The following is a 20375-nucleotide window of genomic DNA, read 5'->3' as shown; positions in this document are numbered from 1 at the left end:
TTCACTCCAAGTCTACAAAATAAAACGAACTGAAAAAAATGTCATCCTTTCTACCGAAAAATGGGAATCTAAAAGTTCAGTATGGCTGGGTGTGGAGGCTCACACCTATAATCCCAGCACTTTGGGAGGCCAAGGTAGGAGAATCACTTGAGGCCAGGGGTTCAAGACCAGCCTGGGCAACATAGTGAGACCCCCATTTCTATTTTTAAAAATTAAAAATAAAACTTTAAAAATTGTTTTAAAAAAATTCTGTATGTGTCCACCCACCAAAACAAGTATTAGTCAAAACTGCACATAACTGGCAAAGTGTTACCTCTCCCTGGGATGACTAGATATAAACAAGAATCAAAGCTTTGAGTTCACAGTATAAAACTGGAATTTCAGACCCAGTTAGCAGGTGAGGGAGGACTTTGAGGTATGAGGGTCTCCCTCTCCACTCAAGGTTAAGGCAAGCACACATATGGCTTTTCTTTCACAATAGACACACCATCGCAGCATATTTTTTTTCAGCAAGCACTGTTCTAAATATAAATTTTAAAAATTTCAGTAAAGCAATAAGCTTTCATTCTCAAAGAAATATACTCTGAACCCACCCTTGTAATCCCAGCACTTTGGGAGGCCGAGGTTGGGGGATCACTTGAGGTCAGGAGTTCAAGACCAGCCTGGCCAACATGGTGAAACCCCGTCTCCACTAAAAATGCAAAAATTAGCTAGGTGTGGTGGCACATGCCTGTAATCCCAGCTACTCAGGAGGCTGAGGCAGGAGAATTGCTTGAACTTGGGAGGCAGAGGTTGCAGTGAGCCAAGATCACGTCACTGCACTCCAGCCTGGGAGACAGAGTGAGACTCCATCTCAAAAAAAAAAAAAAAGAAAGAAATATACTCTGAACCACAAAACCACTGAAACTGTTACATCATCCTTAAAAAACAGAATCAGAAATGTATGCTAGTTTACAATAGCTGCTTAAATATATGGACTTCCCTTGTTTCTTCTGCAGAAGAGGAGTCAGGACATTCAGAGCCCTCCTGGAATGGCCAAGTAGTGGTGAGGCTCAGGCAAAGCCAAAAACCAGGGGAGCAACAGCACCGGGTTTTCCGCTACCTTCTCCCACCCTGGTGTGAGAGTGGTCACGACTTAACATGAAATGAATTTCTGCTCTATCAGAGCTGACATGTCCTTCAATACCGACATTCAGGACAATCATGCCTAACATTTATAGCATGCTTACTCTGTGTATAGCATGCTTACACTATTCTAGGCACTTCACAAGCATAGATTCATTTAATCCTCTCAATGATCCGAGACTAGGTAATATTGTCATCCCCATTACACAGATGACAAAACGGGGGCACAGGGTGATTAAACAATTTGCCAGAGCTCATCAGCAAGTAAGAGGAAAGCAGGGATCTGGATGCAGGCAGTTTAGCTTCAGAGGCAGCACGCTTGATCCCAGGACTGTTCTGCCTCTCAGCTTCCTGCCTGTCATCCAAGGATCACACCAGGTCAGATTTCCAGACCAGGTCAAATTCCCACACTCTCACTAGCATTAAAAAAGAAACAGAAAAGCCTGGGAAGAAACATTTGGGACAAAATGATACAAATTTGGTAACAACCTACCAGTTGTTTTTGTACAGCTCCTCAGCACCAATGAATAAATACAATGAAATAAGATTCCGGTTCAACTTTTTTTCCAGTGGGAGAGAAGGAGAGCAAGGCTAACAAATCGCCAAACACAGAAGAAAATAGTGTTTATCAGACAGATACCGAGACCCAGGGGTGTGCCAGGTTCTGTGGGCCACATGAGGGAGAGTATGGTGTCTGCCCCTCTCGGAAAGGAATGAATTGCAAAAGCAGCGGTTGTCTCTAGTTCCTGGAAGAATGTACTTTGTTACATCCTGTAGGGACCAAACCTTCCAAGGTTTTAATGAAGGACCTCTTGAAAGCTGATCAGCGTATTTTGAGAGGAAAAAAGTTGAACAGCAGAATTTTAAAGCAGAATTTAAAAGGGTGCAATTTTAAGAACACGAAAAAATGAAAAACTGTCCAGATTTGTCTCTTCATCTAGCCCTTGACTTGAATATAAATTCTCATAACTCTTAGACAAGTTGGGAACTATGCTATCCTGTTTTTATCTGGAACATTCTGTGCAGCATTATTTATATAATTCACTATAGTTCCTAGATAGCATCCCAAAGTGATAAATTCAAGAGAAGTGAGACTGCTGGCCTAGCCCCAAACATCTAAAAAATACAAAATAAACATAATCTCCACTTACCTTTAATCATGTTTGCAATAGGAATCCATTTCTCTTTTAATGGATCATAGAACTCAGCCTCCTCTGCTGGAGCCCCTTTTCTGTAACCACCTAAAGCATAGACACAGCCACCCAAGGTGACTGCACAGTGGTAATACCTGGCATTGAGCATTGGCAAACCTTCTGTCCATTCATCACTTTCACTGTTATAGATCCACACTGTGTCAAGAGCTTCTATGTTATCCGTCCTGTAGCCCCCAGTTACGTAAATGTTGGGTCCTAAACACGTAACACCATAGCTCTCCCTGGTATAATCTGGTATTTCTGCTCCCTGAATCCAAACATTTGTCAAAGGGTCCCATATGTGAACCTCTGATAAAGGATGCCAGTAATAGCCTCCAATTATATACATTGTGGCTGTGGATCTCTGGGAAATCTCTTTATGCATGGGATTCAAGGCATTGTATATTAGAGAGCGGATCTTATTTTCGGTTAGCAGGCAGCTTCTTTGAAGGCCTAAGGCTGTTTTTAAGTACACTGGATCTATATCAATGTTGATATAGCTCAGTAGATTATATAGGCATTCAATTCGATTTTCTACATCATGAGCAGTCCACTTAATAACTGGTTCTATGATAGCTTCTTCTTTCCAAACACTGAGATTCTTTCTGGACAAGATAAAGAGAAACTTTTCAAGGCTGATTTCCAGAAATTCTTCTTGTTGCCACACTTCCTTAAACTTTGAACACAGAATTCTTCGAGATTCCTTCTCGAGTTCTGGACACACATGAAATTCTGCAAAGGAGTGCATTCCAATACAATTATCAATATCCAAGTGCCTTACCAAAAACCGCTCACAAGCCTTCTTTACTGAAAGGAACTGTAGCAGATCTGCTGCCTCAAGCAGGCTTTGAACATTTCTTTTAGTTATTTCAATTTGGGAAGTGTATGCATAATTTACAAGGCCTTCCAGAATATCATGGTGGATGCCAGAGAGTTTTATTTTATTTTTAAATTTTTCTTTCATGTCAGCTGTGAACATTGCCTTAAAATAATTGCTGCAAGCAGCTAAAACGGCTCGGTGACAATGGAAGATTATGCCTGAAGGACACTGAAGGGTAATATCAGTAAATAATCCATCCAAGTAAAATGTTCTGAATGCATCCAGAAAATCCACTGGATGTGTTGAATCCTTGAAAAGATAAATATAATCGTCTTGTCCTTTTAGAGCCATGGCTGCAATAAATACGAAATAACAAATGTGTTTTCAATTTTGCACATTATCTCAAATAATCAATGCTAAATAACTGACTAGCATCGGATATACTCCAAAATTGGACTAAGTTCAGCATTCTAAATAATAAATGCAAAATGTGGATGGACAGTTTGATCATTTATATGGTGGTCAATTTAAATTCAGGGTAGTTCGGGGCTTGAAATGATGCCCCCGGATTTTTCAGTAGTCCTTTTGAGAGTACTGATTTGCTATTCCATTCACTGCAATCTACCCTGGCCTGGCGTTCAGGAGACCAGATCCCACACTAGGCAAGGAAAGTGTCCGAGGGTCACCCCACTCCAGGCCGGACCTCAGCTGTCTCGGCTCGGCCCCAATTCAACCTTTTCCCCGAGCTCGTCTCCCTTTCAAATCACATCGAAATGCCAAGAAAGGGATGATGGAAATATAAAAGGACAAGAAGAGGTCTCGGAAAAGGGAAATCCTGAGCCCTTTCGTTTAAGGAAGGAGAGAAAGGAAGGCGGCCCGGCGAAGCCCCTGCAGCCCGCGCCCCCTCCCCCGCGCCCGCCGCAGGGGTTTCCGCGCGCTGCGCGTCCCGCGCCTGGGCCCTGGCCCACGTTCCCGCCCGGAGACCGCCCCGCCCCGGGGCCAGGAGCGGGGCTGGACTCGAGGGCGCCGCATGCCGCCCGTGGGCCCGGTGCCCGCGTCCCTCTGCCTGGCGCTCCGTGCAGGTGTGGGAAGGACGCCGCAGGCAGCACCCGCGCAACGCGTTCGGCCCGGCCAGGCGCCCGCGCGGCCATTGTCTATGCTCCTCTCTCGCGCGGCCTCCCTGCCAGCGCCCGGCCCCGCTCCCCGCGCCCGGCCCCGCTCGCTCCCTGCAGACCGGCCTCGGACTGCGGGTCCGCACACCGCACCTACCTCCCGCCGGGGCTCGGGACGCGGCGCTGGCCCGCGGGCTAGCAGCGAGCGGGAGCGGGGACGCCTCCGGCCCCTCTGACCATCTTTGGAAGAGGCGCTCGGAGGCCGCCAGCTAGTGCCGCTCCACCCCACAAGCAGCTCCTATTTTGGTGTCCCGGTGGCTCCCCCGCCTCCACCCGAACAGCCCCCCGCGCGGTCTGGGCGCGAAGCCACTCGCGGGAACTCCCCGGTCGCCGGGCAGCGCGGCGAGCGGGGCGGGGCGTGCGGGCGTGCGCGCGGCTCGGCCCCTCCCCGGCGGCGCCCCCCACAGCAGGTGGGACGGCTTCCCCGGGAGACAGCTCGTGCCGCCGCCTTCCCCTTCCTTGGCTCGCTCGCTCTCCCGCGCGCTTTTTCACACCCGGTCGAGCGTCTTCTCTTAGATAACCTGAGTCCTGAATTATTAATAACACCATATATGAGTGTGTGTGTGCGCGCGCGCGCGTGTGCGTGTGTGTACACTCCCCTCCCTCAGTAGGCTTCACCAGCCCAGACCCAATTGTGAGGACAGAGAAGGGGGAAAGAGTGGAGAGAATGCGGCACAACTAAAGGTCAGGGATTGGAGGCGCCTTTGAAATGCCAGAAGCAGCCGGCCTTTCCCACAAACGCCATCCCACCCCCCGCAAAGCACTCAGGAGGGCGCCTTGGGGCTGGTGAGCACATCAGGGGTTAAGCTGAAGCTTTGAGAAAAACTTTGGGCAGCCGGGGCCAAGGCGAAGTCCAGTCGTGCTAGGATTCAGGTTACTGTATTTAGAGCATAGTAGCTGGAAGGAGCAGCCTTTCTGGTGGCGGCCAGTCTAGTCATGGATGTCTATGTGGTACACAAAGTTCATTTTCTTGTTCCAACTAAAGCCAGTATCAAATAATTTTGCATATCATTAATTCATTCGTTCGCAAGATTTTATTAAGTGCTTCGAGTGCCTGATAGGGATAGGCACTAGTAGTGATAAGAGTGTTGACAGATGGTCCCTACCTCACAGGGACCTTCACCACCACCAGAGGACCACGTGTTTCCCAGAGTATGGTCTCAGAAACAGAATATACATGAATGGCCAGATAGTATATGACAACAGAACTCTGAACCACATAAGAAGCCCAGGAAGCCAGACCACAACCTTGGTAGCAGCTGAACCAGAACAGTCAGGAAGTAGTCAACGACTGGCAATTGCCCTATATATATATATATATATATATATATTTTTTTTTTTTTTTGAGACAGGGTCTTGCTATGTAATACCCAGGCTGGAATGTAGTGGCACGATCTTAGCTCACTGCAGCCTGGATCTCCTGGGCTCAAGAGATCCTCTGCCTCAGCTTCCCAAGTACCTAGGATTACAGGTGTGCAATTTTTTTTTAATTTTTAAATTTTTAAAAAAAATTTTTTTTTAATTTTTTATTTATTTATTTATTTATTTTATTATTTTTTTTTTTTGAGACGGAGTCTCGCCTGTCGCCCGGGCTGGAGTGCAGTGGCCGGATCTCAGCTCACTGCAAGCTCCGCCTCCCGGGTTTACGCCATTCTCCTGCCTCAGCCTCCCAAGTAGCTGGGACTACAGGCGCCAGCCACCTCGCCCGGCTAGCTTTTTTAATTTTTTTAGTAGAGACGGGGTTTCACCGTGTTAGCCAGAATGGTCTCGAACTCCTGACCTCGTGATCCGCCCGTCTCCGCCTCCCAAAGTGCTGGGATTACAGGCTTGAGCCACCGCGCCAGGCATAATTTTTAAAATTTTTTTCATGACAGGGTCTCACTATGTTGCCCAGGCTGGTCTCAAACTCCTGGACTCAAGCGATCCTCCTGCCTGGGCCTTCCAAAGTGCAACTTCCCTATTTTTACCCCTAGTTCCACCTCAGCACCAACCAGAGAAAGCCAAATATGTTCTGCAAACCAACCACATAAAATACCCACGCTTCTAGTAGCCCACTTGCCGCTTTCCCATGCCAACAACTTCCAATTAGAGCATACCTGGGGCTTTTCTTCACTTCTATAAACCTTCCCACTCCTCTGCCCCACCTTTGAGCCTCTGACAAAGTCAAGTGATGGTGACTGGGACTCCCTTCTACAGCAAGCTCTGAATAAATAGCATCTATTTGTTGTCCTGTGGGTGGGTTTTAGTTTAATTCCACAAATCAGATCATCTTAATTGAATTAAGATGGTTATGCAGCCCCCACAACTACCACACCCCACGCACAGACTTCTGTGGGGTGGAAACCTAGGGATCTGCATTCTAATCAGGGGCAGCAGGTGATTCTTATGGACAAATAAGAGAATGTGTTGGACTCAAAAGGAAGAAGGATGAAAGTTTAACATACGAACATCTGGTAAACAGTATAGTTAGAAAAGGAAAGCATATGAGATTTAGTTTCAGGCTTAAGGCTCATCTCTGCCACCTATCTAACACATAGCCTCTCACAAATTACTAACCTTCTCTGATCCTTAGTCTTCGGATCTGTAAAACACAGATAACATGGATACTTTCTCAACCTAACCTAAGGTTACTGGAAAGACAAATTAATAATGAAGCACTTAGGACTTGATATATAAATGTTAGCTACTATAATGAAAGAATCTTTACACTTAATTCTGCATCTCAACCTTAATCTGGAAATTAGCCTCTTCTTAACATTTCTTCAGAAATTATGAACTTCGTAGTTAAGAGTAATTATAGCTTGCCCTTCATAACTGATAGTGATACTGTTGTCACTGTTGCCATTCAAGGACACAATTGTGACTGATTGAAGGAGTCTTCTCTCCATTTTTGTCACTCAAGTGTAGAGATGGCTGTTTTTGTAGCTATAGTTACTGTTTGCCAAGTTTGATGTATAAAAAAATATAGCCTCCATCTAACTTAGAGTAAGGGCTTCTGGAATCGTAACTACATGTAATAATAAATGTTTCGTGAATAATAGAATTCACTACATTCTCATTTGTGCAGTTATTTCAGATTGCTGCATGAACCAATTAAAACTCTTGCTTTCATTGCCTGATGTTCCCTAGTTGTGAATTACTGCTTAAAAGTGTATATCAGTGTGTATTACATATTAGACTATTATACTGCTTCGCTTTGCCTAGAGAAGAGCAGGTCCTGAAGGGTATTGCCTGGAATTGTTCCTCTTTACCATATTCTTATCAAAGAGACCATTGCAAATGCTGATAGATTTGATGCATTCAGAAACATATAATTAACATTCATAAATCAAATAAATTAATGATACTGTTCAAGAAAACAGATGTGCCATCTGTGGTTCCAAGTCTTAAAGAAATAAAGTGCTGCCATGGAAATGAGACATAAATGATTTGGCAGACACTAAGCTTGGCATGGAGTTAGATGACTTATTGACATCACACTTCAGCTTTCAAAGGACTCCTAGTTCTAAAAATAATGATTTTATTTATAATTTTTACCTTATTAGTATATCTTTCCACTAAGTACAGCCATGCCATTAAATGTTTGATATGCTGTGATATCATCATTAATGTGTGTAGATGATGGGCATAAATAGAACATTTTGTATACTTCATTTACATACTGGATTAAACAAGTTGCTGCCAAGTTAAAAAAAAAAAAAAAAAAGGCCAGGCCTGTTGGCTCACACCTGTAATCCCAGCACTTTGGGAGACCGAGGCAGGCAGATCACGAGGTCAGGAGTTCAAGGCGATCCTGACCAACATGGTGAAACCCCATCTCTACTAAAAATACAAAAATTAGCCGGGTGTGGTGGTGTACGCCTGTAATCCCAGCTACTCAGGAGGCTGAGGCAGGAGAATCTCTTGAACCCAGGAGGCGGAGGTTGCAGTGAGGCGAGATTGCGCCATTGCACTCCAGCCTGGGCGACAGAGTGACACTCCATCTCAAAACAAAAAACAATAGTAGGTAAAATGTATAAGGCTACCACATACAGCTTTGTAAATTGCGCACTGCACAATTCCAGCTCGTGCAACTTGAGTACAGTGTAAACACTGCTTTCAGGAGTTGTATACTACACAAGCAACACAGGTATCTGTGGCTGCCCTGCAGCTGATGTGTCTTGGTAAAACCTTTTTTGGTACGTTTCGTGTAAAATAAGAAAGTGAACATTCTAATAACTAGGCAACAATGCTTTTGCAAGTCAGAGGTTTCCAGTTCCTGGTTTTCAGCACAAGTGAAAGAGGATTTTTGGCAAATAATTTGGAAGGAATGACAAAATGAATGGCTTTACTATAATAAAGTTGCTTTTTTTTTTTTGAGACGGAGTCTTGCTCTGTCACCCAGGCTGGAGTGCAATGATGTGATCTTGGCTCACTGCAACTGCTGCCTCCCAGGTTCAAGCGATTCTCCTTCCTCAGCCTCCCAAGTACTGGACTACAGGTGCGCACTACCACGCCCGGTTAATTTTTGTATTTTTAGTAGAGATGGGGTTTTGCCATGTTGGCCAGGTTGGTCTTGAACTCCTGACCTCGGGTGATCTGCCTGCCTCAGCCTCCCAAAGTGCTGGGATTACAGGCGTGAGCCACCACACCCAGCCACTACGATAAATTTATCTCATTCTTACCTATTTGTCTCTGTGAACATGTTTTCTCAGCGATTATGTCTACAGAGGTGTTAAACAGGAACGTCATTGATCCTAAATACTGTCTCATTCCAGCAGTAAGCACTACTTGACTTCACGCTCTAAATTATCATCAGATTGAAATAATTTTTGATAATTTTTTACTTTTGATTTAAACATATTTATGTTTAATCAATTATAATAATAATTATAATATTAATTAGGTCAGGATTTGTAAAATAACCAAGGACATAAAACAATCAAGGACATACAAATTTTAATTTATAGACATTTTCATCACAGAGAAGGTTAAGAGATTAATAAAAGATATTCAGTATAAAATCATACAGAAAAGTCTTTCTTGGCCAGGTGCGGTGGCTCACGCCTGTAATCCCAGCACTTTGGGAGGCCAAGGAGGGTGGATCACGAAATCAGGATATCGAGACCATCCTGGCTAACGCGGTGAAACTCCGTGTCTACTAAAGATACAAAAACATTAGCCAGGCGTGGTGGCGGGCACTTGTAGTCCCAGCTACTCAGGAGGCTGAGGCAGGAGAATGGCATGAACCCGGGAGGTGGAGCTTGCAGTGAGCTGAGATTAAAAAAACAAAAAAACAAACAAAAGTCTTTCTTTTTTTATTGGACTGGCCAAAAATTCTTTCTTTGAATGTTTCCAATATGTACGAATTTTAGTTACCACGGTTTAAATAACACCTGTCCTCTGAGAACAAGGTTTCAAATTTCAGTTACTGAGGTAAACTAACTAACTCTGAGTAACTGCATAAAATACAAATTTGCTACTAGCTCTTCAGGTCCATGAATTACTACATTAACAGGTGTGCATCCTGATGGGTGACTAATCATGTATCTTCTTTCAAAGTCTGTCAGTGATTGGTCTCTGTGCATCAGTCAGTTCACACACAGACAGCAAGGCTTGCAGTCGCATTGTCTCCTTGTCTGCCAGTAAAAAACCCATGTGACATTTTACAAAAATGGGTGATTAAGAAAGGGTATTGGCCAACAAGGATGAAAGTATGGCATGGAAATAAAAAGTGACAATACTGAAAATAAAATGTGAAATAGCTGGGCATGGTGGCTTATGCCTGTAATTCCAGCACTTTGCGAGGCCGAGGCAGGCAGATCACCTGAGGTCAGGAGTTCAAGACCAGCCTGGCCAAAGTGGTGAAACCCCATTTTTACTAAAAATACAAAAAACTAGCCAGGCGTGGTGGCGGGCGCCTGTAATCCTAGCTACTCGGGAGACTGAGGCAGGAGAATCGCTTGAACCTGGGAGGCGGAGGATGCAGTGAGCCGAGATCACGCCATTGCACTCCGGCCTGGGCTACAAGAGCAAAACTCCATCTAAAAAACATCAACCAAAAAGAAGTGAAATGAATGTAATGAGGTTATAGAGGAAATAGCTGACCATGGGAATGTTTACACTACCACCATTGGAGAGACTGCAGATATGCAGCCAGGGAACTTAGAGCAGGTGAACTCATGACATAAGTGAGTCACCTTATGTCTCAGAGGAAGTGATCCTGGCAAAAATCTTCACATTAAAGGAACTCTTGGAAATATTTCACCACATCGAAAATGCAAAGGATAACACACTGGAAGCTGATCCAAACGTAAAACTATGACAGTTTACCAAGGCGTAGAAAGATGAATACGCCAAATCATAAGTTCTATGACAAGAAGGGAAGAAACTAAGCAAACTACTATTGTTAAGTTTTTTTTACAAAGAAACACAACACTTAATTATCAATGTTTCTGATGTTTTAAATTGCAGTATACTAAGTGAATATCAGTCTTACTATGTTCTTTATTTCCCTATACATTTATAACGAAGAGAGTTTATAATGTTCTTTTTTTTTTTTTTTTTTTGAGACAGAGTCTCGCTCTGTCGCCCAGGCTGGAGTGCAGTGGCGCGATCTCGGCTCACTGCAAGCTCCGCCTCCCGGGTTCACGCCATTCTCCTGCCTCAGCCTCCCGAGTAGCTGGGACTACAGGCGCCCACAACCGCGCCCGGCTAATTTTTTGTATTTTTAGTAGAGACGGGGTTTCACCGTGGTCTCGATCTCCTGACCTTGTGATCCGCCCGCCTCGGCCTCCCAAAGTGCTGGGATTACAGGCGTGAGCCACCGCGCCCGGCGAGAGTTTATAATGTTCTGACAAAAAATTTTAAAGGTCATAGGACAATCATAATTTTTCCCATTGATTATTTAGATCACATTATACATTTTCAACTTGTACAGTTATTTTGAAGGTCCTGCATTATTGTGCAAAGTGAGGACTGCCTGTATTTTCCGAGGGACAACCTTCTCTAAGAGAAGTAGAATGGAAATATGAACTCAAGAAGAAAGAAGACTGAGAACTAAATTTAAAAAATGAGAAAATAAAAAACTTCCAACAGTTTTTTTTTTTTTTTTTTCCTGAACTCCTTGTCTCCTGATTCACAATACAGACCAGGCACAGGGCCTGGGCTGAGGTATATATGGGGTTGGTTTACTCTGCCTCCTCTTTCTATACAGTCAGTGTAAGAATACAGACTGTGGTAAGTACCAGGAAGCCAAAATTTCCCACTTTTAAAGAACAACTTGTTTATGTATTTTTAAATGAATGACAGTGGTTTTGAACGGCTATATTTAGTTTTTACTGAATAGATTTAAAAGTATTATTTAACAGTCATTATTTATAACATGTTAGAAATTACAATCTTGGCGAATATTTAAACTGGTGATGAAAATTTCCAATATCAATCTAAAAATGAGTACATAATTTTTCAAACGTATTAGATTTGAAAGATCACTGATCTGTTCCCAAAACAGGAATTAGCCTATTACTACTTGGGGGAGTATTTTTACTATTTAAAAGATAGCAGCTTATTTGGGAATGTTTCTGTGCCACAGTTAGAGCTCAATTCCAGATAAAATTAATACAAGACAGAAGGATAATAAACTAGGGCTTTTTCCATTATAAGCAATGGAAAAAGAATACAAGTAAGAGCATTGGCTCAACTAACCCCAGAAAGACTGATACTATTATATAAGTCAGAGATTAAAGCTCGCCAAAGACTTCCTGTCTCATTCAGTAAAAGCCTACTTATAATAGGCTCCTGCATCCCCACACCCAGCTTTGCTTTGGCTCTCATCAGGAGGCAATGCCTCAGGGCTTTCTCCGTGCTTTGCTGCTACATATTCCTTTCGCCTGGACTGCTCTTTTCCCAGCTACAGCTACAGGACTGGCTCACTCACCTTCATTAGAATTTTTTTTTTTTTTTTTTTTTGTGAGATGGAGTCTTGCTGTGTCACCCAGGCTGGAGTGCAATGGCGTGATACCAGCTCACCGCAACATCTGCCCCCCAGGTTCAAGCGATTCTCCTGCCTCAGCCTCCCGAGTAGCTGGGATTACAGGTACATGCCACCATTCTCAGCTAATTTTTGTATTTTAGTAGAGATGGGGTTTTGCCATGTTGGTCAGGCTGGTCTTGAACTTCTGACCTCAAGTGATCCGCCCACTATGGCCTCCCAAAGTGCTAGGATTGCAGGTGTGAGCCACTGTGCCCGGCCTTTTTAAAATTTTTGTGGGTTCATAGTAGGTGTGTATATTTATGGAATACATGAGATACTTTAATGCAGACATGCAATGTGTAATAATCACATCATGGTAAACGGAGTATCTGTCACCACAAGCATTTATCCTTTGTGTCACAAACAATCCAATTATACTCTTTTAGTTATTTGAAAATGTATAATTATTATTGGCTATAGTCACCCTGTTGTGCTAGCAAATACTAGGTCTTATTTATTCTTTGAAACTACTTTTTGTACCAATTAAACATCCCCACAATCCCCCACTACCCTTCCCAGCCTCTGGTAAACTTCCTTCTACTTTCTATCTCCATGAGTCAATTGTTTAAATTTTTAGCTCCCACAAAGAAGTGAGAACATGTGATGTTTGTCTTTCTGTGCCTGGCTTATTTCACTTAATATGACCTTCCAGTTCTATCCATGTTGTTGCAAATGACAGGATCTCGTTCTTTTTTATGGCTGAATAGTACTTCATTGTGTAAATGTACCACATTTTCTTTTTCCATTCATCTGTGGATGGACACTTAGGTTACTTTCAAATTTTGGCTATGGTGAACAGTGCAACAAACACGAGAGTGCAGATATCTCTTTGATACACTGATTTATTTCTTTTGGATATATACCCAGCAGCAGGATTGCTGGATCATATGGTAGCTCTATTTTTAAGAGTTTTTAAAGAAAGGGTCTTACTCTATCACCCAAGCTAGAGAGCAGTGGCAGGATTACAGCTAACTGCAGCCTCGACTATAGCCTCAGGCGATTCTCCCTGATTCTCCCACCTCAGCCTCTCAAGTAGCTGAAACTACAGGCATGCACCACCATACCTGGCTAATTTTTGTATTTTTAGTAGAGATGAGGTTTTGCCATGTTGGCCAGGCTGGTCTTGAACTCCTGGCCTCAAGTCATCCACCCACCTCGGCCTCCCAAAGTGTTGGGATTATAGGTGTGAGCCACCCCGCCCTGCCTAATTGTAGTTTTGATTTGTATTTCTCTGATGATCACCGATGTTGAGTACCTTTTCATATGCCTGTTTGCCATTTGTATGTCTTCTTTTGAGAGATGTCTATTCAGATCTTTCACTCATTTTTAAATCGAACAATTAAACTTTTTCCTATAGAGTTGTTTGCGTGCCTTATACATTCTGGTTATTGATCTCTTGTCAGATGGACAGTTTGCAAATATTCTCTCCCATTCGGTGGGATGTCTCTTCACTTTGTTGATTGTTTCCTTTGGTGTGCAGAAGCTTTTTAACTTGATGTGATCCCATTTGTCTATTTTTGCTTTAGTAGTCTGTGCTTGGGGGGTTCCATCAGGTTTTTGCTCAAATGCCACCTTCCCAGCAATTTCTTCTTTTACCAATGTGTTAAAAATGATTTTGCAGCCGGGCATGGTGGCTCACGCCTGTAATCCCAGTGCTTTGGGAAGTGGAGGTAGCCGGATCACCTGAGGTCAGAAGTTCAAGACCAGCCTGGCCAATATGGTGAAACCCCTTCTCTACTAACAAAATAAAAATGAGCCGGGCATTGTGGTGCACGCCTGTAATCCCAGCTACTAGGGAAGCTGAGGCAGGAGAATCACTTGAACCTGGGAGGTGGAGGTTGCAGTGAGCCAAGATTGCACCACTGCACTCCAGCCTGGGTGACAGAGCAAGACTCTGTCTAAAAAAAAAAAAAAAAAAAAAAAAAAAAAAAATTCTACTACAATTTGCTGTTCTCTATTCCCCTTCCCTGCTTTATTTTAATCCATAGTACTTATTACCATTTATATTATGTATTTGGCTTATTGTGTTTCTCCCACTAGAATGTTAGCTCCATGAAAGCAGTGATTTTTGTGTTTTCCTCATTGCTATATATAGTTCATAACATGTAACAGATGCTCAAGAAATATCTGTTGTGGCTGGGCACGGTGGCTCACGCCTGTAATCCCAACATTTTGAGAGGCCGAGGCGGGCAGGTCATGAGGTCAGGAGATTGAGACCATCCTGGCTAACATGGTCAAACCCCATCTCTACTAAAAATACAAAAAATTAGCCGGGCTTAAAGGCATGCACCTGTAATCCAAGCTACTCGGGAGGCTGAGACAGGAGAATCACTTGAACCCAGGAGGCCGAGGTTGCAGTGAGTTGAGATCGTGCCACTGCACTCCAGCCTGGTCAACAGAGTGAGACTCCATCCAAAAAAAAAAACAAAAACAAATATTTGTTGTGTAAATGAAAACTCAACTGGATTAAGAGTAAGACTCAAAGTTTCTTTAAAAACTTGCTCAAGGGCACATAGTTGTTTAAGAAATTACAAAAGTGACTTACACAGACACTGCCCTCCTGCAGCATATGGTCTAAAAGTTTTGTGCTGTTTTTCATTTTTCAAATTCAAAGCATCAGATTTATCCATCCCTTCATTTTCATTCCTTCTGACATCACTCTTATCCAGGTCTTTATCACTTCTCATCTGGTTTACTGCAAGATGTTTCTATCTCAGTCTCAGTCTCTCTCCTTCTCCCCAAAGTTGTACACCATCTTTAATCCTCCCCAAACATCATTTTCCTCACATCACATCCATCCCCCACCCCGTTGTTTTTTTTTTTTTTTTTTTTTTTTTTTTGAGATGGAGTTTTGCTCTTGTAGCCCAGGCTGGAGTGCAATGGCATGATCTCAGCTCACTGCAACCTCCACCTCCCAGGTTCAAGTGATTTTCCTGCCTCAGCCTCCCAAAGTGCTGGGATTACAGGTGTGTGCCACCACGACTGGCTAATTTTTGAATTTTAGTAGAGATGGGTTTCACCATGTTGGCCAGGCTGGTCTCAAACTCCTGACCTCAGGTCATCCGCCTGCCTCCACCTCCCAAAGTGCTGGGATTACAGGTGTGAGCCACCGCGCCTGGCCACATCACTTCCCTTTACTTGCTCATAGGAGCTACCAAGAAAAAGTTGAAACTCCTCCAATCAGGTTTCAACTTTTTACCTTGGTAAAGTAAAAAGTGGAATTGGCCAAATTCCACTTACAAAGCTTTATTCCACTACTTCCCAGTTTAAAACCTTAACTTCATCAGGCCATCCCCCTCATCACTACCTAATGAACAATCTGTGCTCACTCCCATTTCAGTTCATATTGTTCCCATCATCCGGAAAGTTCTGTGGAGTCCTTTTCATCTGTCCAAATGCTTCTTACCCTTTAAGGCAGGGGTGTCCAATCTTTTGGGTTCCCTGGGCCACACTGGAAGAAGAACTATCTTGGTCCACATAGAAAATACAATAACGCTACACTAACACTAATGATAGCTGATGAGCTAAAAAAAAAAAAAAAAAAAAGCAACAAAATCTCATGTTTTAACAAAGTTTACAAACTTGTGTTGGGCCACATTCAAAGCCGTCCTGGGCCACATGCAGCCCATGGGCATGGGTTGGATAAGCTTGCTTTATGGCATGGACCACTGTCTACCTCTTTCATAAGGTTTCTCTTATTTCACAATTAACTGATTGATTACAAAACTCAATGCTTTGTAATCATCTTTTCCCCTCTGAAGTACTTTTGTTAGTGTGCTGATTACTAAGATGTTTATGAAGCATACCTTGGTATTATGTATTATGTATGTTCACATCCCAACTCTTCAATCAAATTGTAAATTCTTTGAAGGACATCATTCTTTGTAAGATATAATCCTACACTTATACTTCCACAAGTTATTTTGTTTTTTGCGCATAGTAGGTACCCAAAATATTTGTCGAATGAAGTATTTTTTTAATACCAAAAATTGTAGAATAAGATAGTGTTCCGGATTTAAATGTGAAAAGGGCTATGTTGTCAATAAATCCTCCAAAGAATATACTTTCATATTGAACTGAGGATAATAAAATATTGCTTAAACTTGGTGGTAAAATGAGTTGTGATGTTGTTACATGTCTTAGTCCTTTTTGGACTGCTATAAGAAAATACCTGGCCAGGTGTGGTGGCTCACGCCTGTAATCCCAGAACTTTGGGAGGCCGAAGTGGATGAATCACCTGAGGTCAGGAGTTCGAGCCCAGCCTGGCCAACATGGTGAAACCCCATCTCTACTAAAAATACAAAAAAATTAGCCAGGGGTGGTGATGTGTGCCTGTAGTCCCAGCTACTTGGGAGGCTGAGGCAGGAGAATCGCTCGAACCTGGGAGGCAGAGGTTGCAGTGAGCCAAGATCATGCCACTGCAATACAGCCTGAGCAACAGAGCAAGATTCCATCTCAAAAAAAAAAAAGAGGGGAGAGGAGAGGAGGGGAGGCTAATTTATAAAGAACAGAAATTGATTTTGTCACCGTTCTGGAGACTGGGAAGTCCAAGACCACGGTGCTGACAGGTTTGATTGTCTGGTGAGGCCTGCTTTCTGCTTCTAAGATGGCCCTTATTGCTGCACCCTTCAGAGGAAAGGAACACTGTATCCTCTCAAGGTGGAAGGCCATCCTTTACATGGTGGAGGCTAGCTTAGTGCTGTGTGAAACCTCTTTTGAAAGGGCCTTCATCCCATTCACGAGGGGAGAAGCCCTCATGACCTAATCACCTCCTGAAAGCCCTACCTCTTAATAGTATCACATCAACCATTAAGTTTCAACACCTGAATTTTGGAGGGAATACATTCAAACCATAGCAGTATGTAATAAAATCCAGAGTACGACTGTAGAGTAGACAAAATGTGAATGAGCAAGGTTTCCATTTTACACTGATTATAAATGTCCATGCAGCAACTAGTATTTAGTTTAATTGTAAATATTTTTTTGCTATTTGTTTAGCTACATGACTGAAAATTTATTATTTAGATATAAAAGAGAAACTGATTTTTTTGCTAAGTAACATCTTCCATAAACAATGGGAGTTTCGGAGAATTCTGTTTTGGGAAACATCCATGTTAATATTTTGTTTCCATATGAACCATCATCACACAGACATTATTTTGTACAATACAAACAAGTAGAATATATTTAGCTTTTGGCTCAGAACATATTGTTCCACATGCCCTACAGAGTATATCTAAAACTCTATGTGACGAGACCAAATCTCTACAAAAAAATGAAAAGATTAGTCAGGCACTGTGGCACACATCTGTGGTCCTAGCTACACAGCAGGCTGAGGTGGGAAGATCACTTGAGCCCACAAGGTTGAGGCTGCAGTAAGCCGTGTTTGCATCACTGCACTCTAGCCTAAGTGACAGACAGAGATCCTGTCTTACAAAAAATCTATTTACAACGTAACTACTACACTGTCCACCTAAAAAAGAAATCCAACAGGTTACACAAAATGAAAGGGTATTAGGTAAAAGGGTTTGGTCAATTCATTATTAACCACATGTCCTCTACAACTGTTCACATCTGAAGATGTACTTTGGGGTTATTAGGTCAATAATGGACTCTTCTATCTTCTTAAAAAAAAAAAAAAGAAAAGCATTATCCCGTATCGAGTAGCGAGGTTGCTATAAATTCCAACACCACTCACATTAACAGAGTCACTGCACCCCATCTCATGCTGTATCTCATCTGTACCTCATCTCATCAATCTATCAGCTGTCCCTTGAAGGAGTTTACAAGACTGTAAAGAGAAATATCTAATTCTTCTTCAGGGCTAGTTTCAACCAGGATCTAAAACATTCAAATGCTATAAAAGTAAATGGATATCAAATATAGCCTTAAAAAACAAAGAGAATAGTGATATGATTATGGCTTGTGCTACAAAAGATCTTTTTTTTTTTTTTTTTCTTTTTGAGACGGAGTCTCGCTCTGTCGCCCAGGCTGGAGTGCAGTGGCCGGATCTCAGCTCACTGCAAGCTCTGCCTCCCGGGTTTGCGCCATTCTCCTGCCTCAGCCTCCTGAGTAGCTGGGACTACAGGCGCCCGCCACCTCGCCCGGCTATTTTTTTGTATTTTTTAGTAGAGACGGAGTTTCACTGTGTTAGCCAGGATGGTCTCGATCTCCTGGCCTTGTGATCCGCCCGTCTCGGCCTCCCAAAGTGCTAGGATTACAGGCTTGAGCCACTGCGCCCGGCTACAAAAGATCTTTAAAAGCAGATTTAAGGCTGGGCATGGTGGCTCATGCCTGTAGTAATCCCAGCACTTTGGGAGGCCAAGATGGGTGGATCACCTGAGGTCAGGAGTTCGAGACCAGCCTGGCCAACATGGTGAAACCCCATCTCTACTAAGAATACAAAAACTAGCCAGGCGTGGTGGCACATGTCTGTAATCCCAGCTACTCAGGAGGCTGAGGCAGGAGAATGCTTGAATCTGGGAGGCAAATGTTGCAGTCAGCCAAGATTACGCCACTGCACTCCAGCCTGGGTGACCGAACGAGACTCCATCTCAAAAAAAAAAAAAAAAAAAAAAAGGCAGATTTAAGCGAATAGATGTATGCCACAACACATATATAGCACCTGGGTAGGAAAATAATCTAATGTGTACTTTACTTCTTGTGTTAGAAGTATCTAGCACAAGAAGTAAAATTAGGCATTACCAAAAAAATGCCTAACTTTTGTGAGTTAGGCATCAAAAATATTTGTTAAACACTCAAATGATGATTGCTATGCTGTGACAAGGCTATGGACTTGATAACAATTTTTTATAGGAAAGAGAAGCCATTATTTAATATATACATATAGTATGTACAATTGCTGTAACTTCACTTGATCCACAAGTGGACTTTTAAGCATTAAGTGGTTCTCAAATAGGGGCAATTTTATTGTGCAGGAGATATGTGGCAGTATCTGGAGACATTTTTAGTTGTTATAACTTGAGGTGGGAGGAGCAACTGCCACTGGCATCTGCTATTGAGTAGAGGTCAGAGATGCTACTAAATATCCTACACTGCACAGGAAGCCCTTGCCCCATCCTCCTCCACCAAAGAAATTATCTGGCCTCAAATGCCTATAGCACTAAAGTTGAGAAATCCTGCATTCAGTCACATAGTATTCCAGGTCCTACTCTAACAGTTTATTTCTGTGTCTAGTACTTCCTCTTTGGGGTAGGCACAGGAGCTGGGGTAGGTTATTCTGTGGCAGGTAAGCTTGAAAGTCATCACATTTGGCTGCCTATTTAGACAGAGTGAGGTTGGACTCAATTTTAAGGGTTGAACTGACTTTCAGATTATTTCAGTGGTACCCAGACTTGACCTATGGGCCAGTCAAGACTGCTTTCAGGTTCTTAATGTCTTTATAGGAAATGGTGCTAGACTCAGCCCAATGAGTTAATCAAAGAGGCATCTAAGTATATGAAGCATCTGTAGTAGCAACGCACAATTTAGGTATGTCCTGTGAGCATTCCTGGAAAAAGGGTATACTACCTCGCTTATGGTAAACATACCTGATGCAATAATTGAAGCATACCGTGAGAATGCCCTCTATGGCAGACACACCTGAATGCAGGTGGAAGTTCCAAGCTATCTGGGAGTGGCCAACCTGGAGAGCCATTCCTTGTCTATGAGAAACATCTGAGTCCCCAGCTCCTCTCATGGAACTCGCCAGTACATTGAGGGCCTTCATTTCGGGTTAAATGGATGTTGCCAGGTGGAGGTTGTTACGGGGAGGGTCCTAGCTGAAAATGGTACATAAACTGCCTGTGTTTTGTAAGCAGTTGCAGTTCTTCTGCCCAGCCCGCCATCAATGGGTCATGTAGATATCCTGTCTAGCCTCCCGCCACTGGACTCTGTCCCCTGTATGTAAGCCTCCTGTGAAACCCCATGTCTTGTTTGCTGGCTCTGGGTCTCTTCTGTCTCCCACACACAGCGCCATCACTATTAGGTTAACACGGGTCCAGCACAACACTCACCACAATTCTGTGGATTGCTACTACTTAGGGTTGTGG

General features: G+C 43.1%; 1 protein-coding gene and 1 non-coding gene across 4 annotated transcripts in view; both read right to left on the bottom strand.

Annotated features, from left to right (window-relative positions):
- KLHL23 (kelch like family member 23) overlaps positions 1 to 4663 on the bottom strand; it is a 55122-nt gene extending 50459 nt beyond the window's left edge. For 2 of the 3 annotated variants that reach the window (XM_077956445.1, XM_015110330.3), the window contains exons 1-2: positions 4408 to 4663; positions 2277 to 3491 (exon numbers count right to left, since the gene is read on the bottom strand). In XM_077956445.1, the coding sequence (XP_077812571.1) occupies positions 2277 to 3489 (1213 nt within the window). In that variant the 5' untranslated portion in view covers positions 3490 to 3491; positions 4408 to 4663. 3 annotated transcript variants of the gene reach the window in all.
- Positions 4664 to 11413: 6750 nt separating this feature from the next.
- On the bottom strand, positions 11414 to 11545 carry LOC114671615 (small nucleolar RNA SNORA51). The gene has a single exon (XR_003721649.1). It is a non-coding gene; the product is annotated as a small nucleolar RNA SNORA51 (small nucleolar RNA).
- Between the last annotated feature and the right edge of the window lie 8830 nt (positions 11546 to 20375).

This window comes from Macaca mulatta, chromosome 12 (genome assembly GCF_049350105.2).
Source record: "Macaca mulatta isolate MMU2019108-1 chromosome 12, T2T-MMU8v2.0, whole genome shotgun sequence".
In the NCBI taxonomy this organism is placed as follows: Eukaryota; Metazoa; Chordata; class Mammalia; order Primates; family Cercopithecidae; genus Macaca; species Macaca mulatta.
The sequence above is the reverse complement of the archived record's forward strand: the minus strand, read 5'-3'. Positions and strand labels throughout refer to the sequence as shown.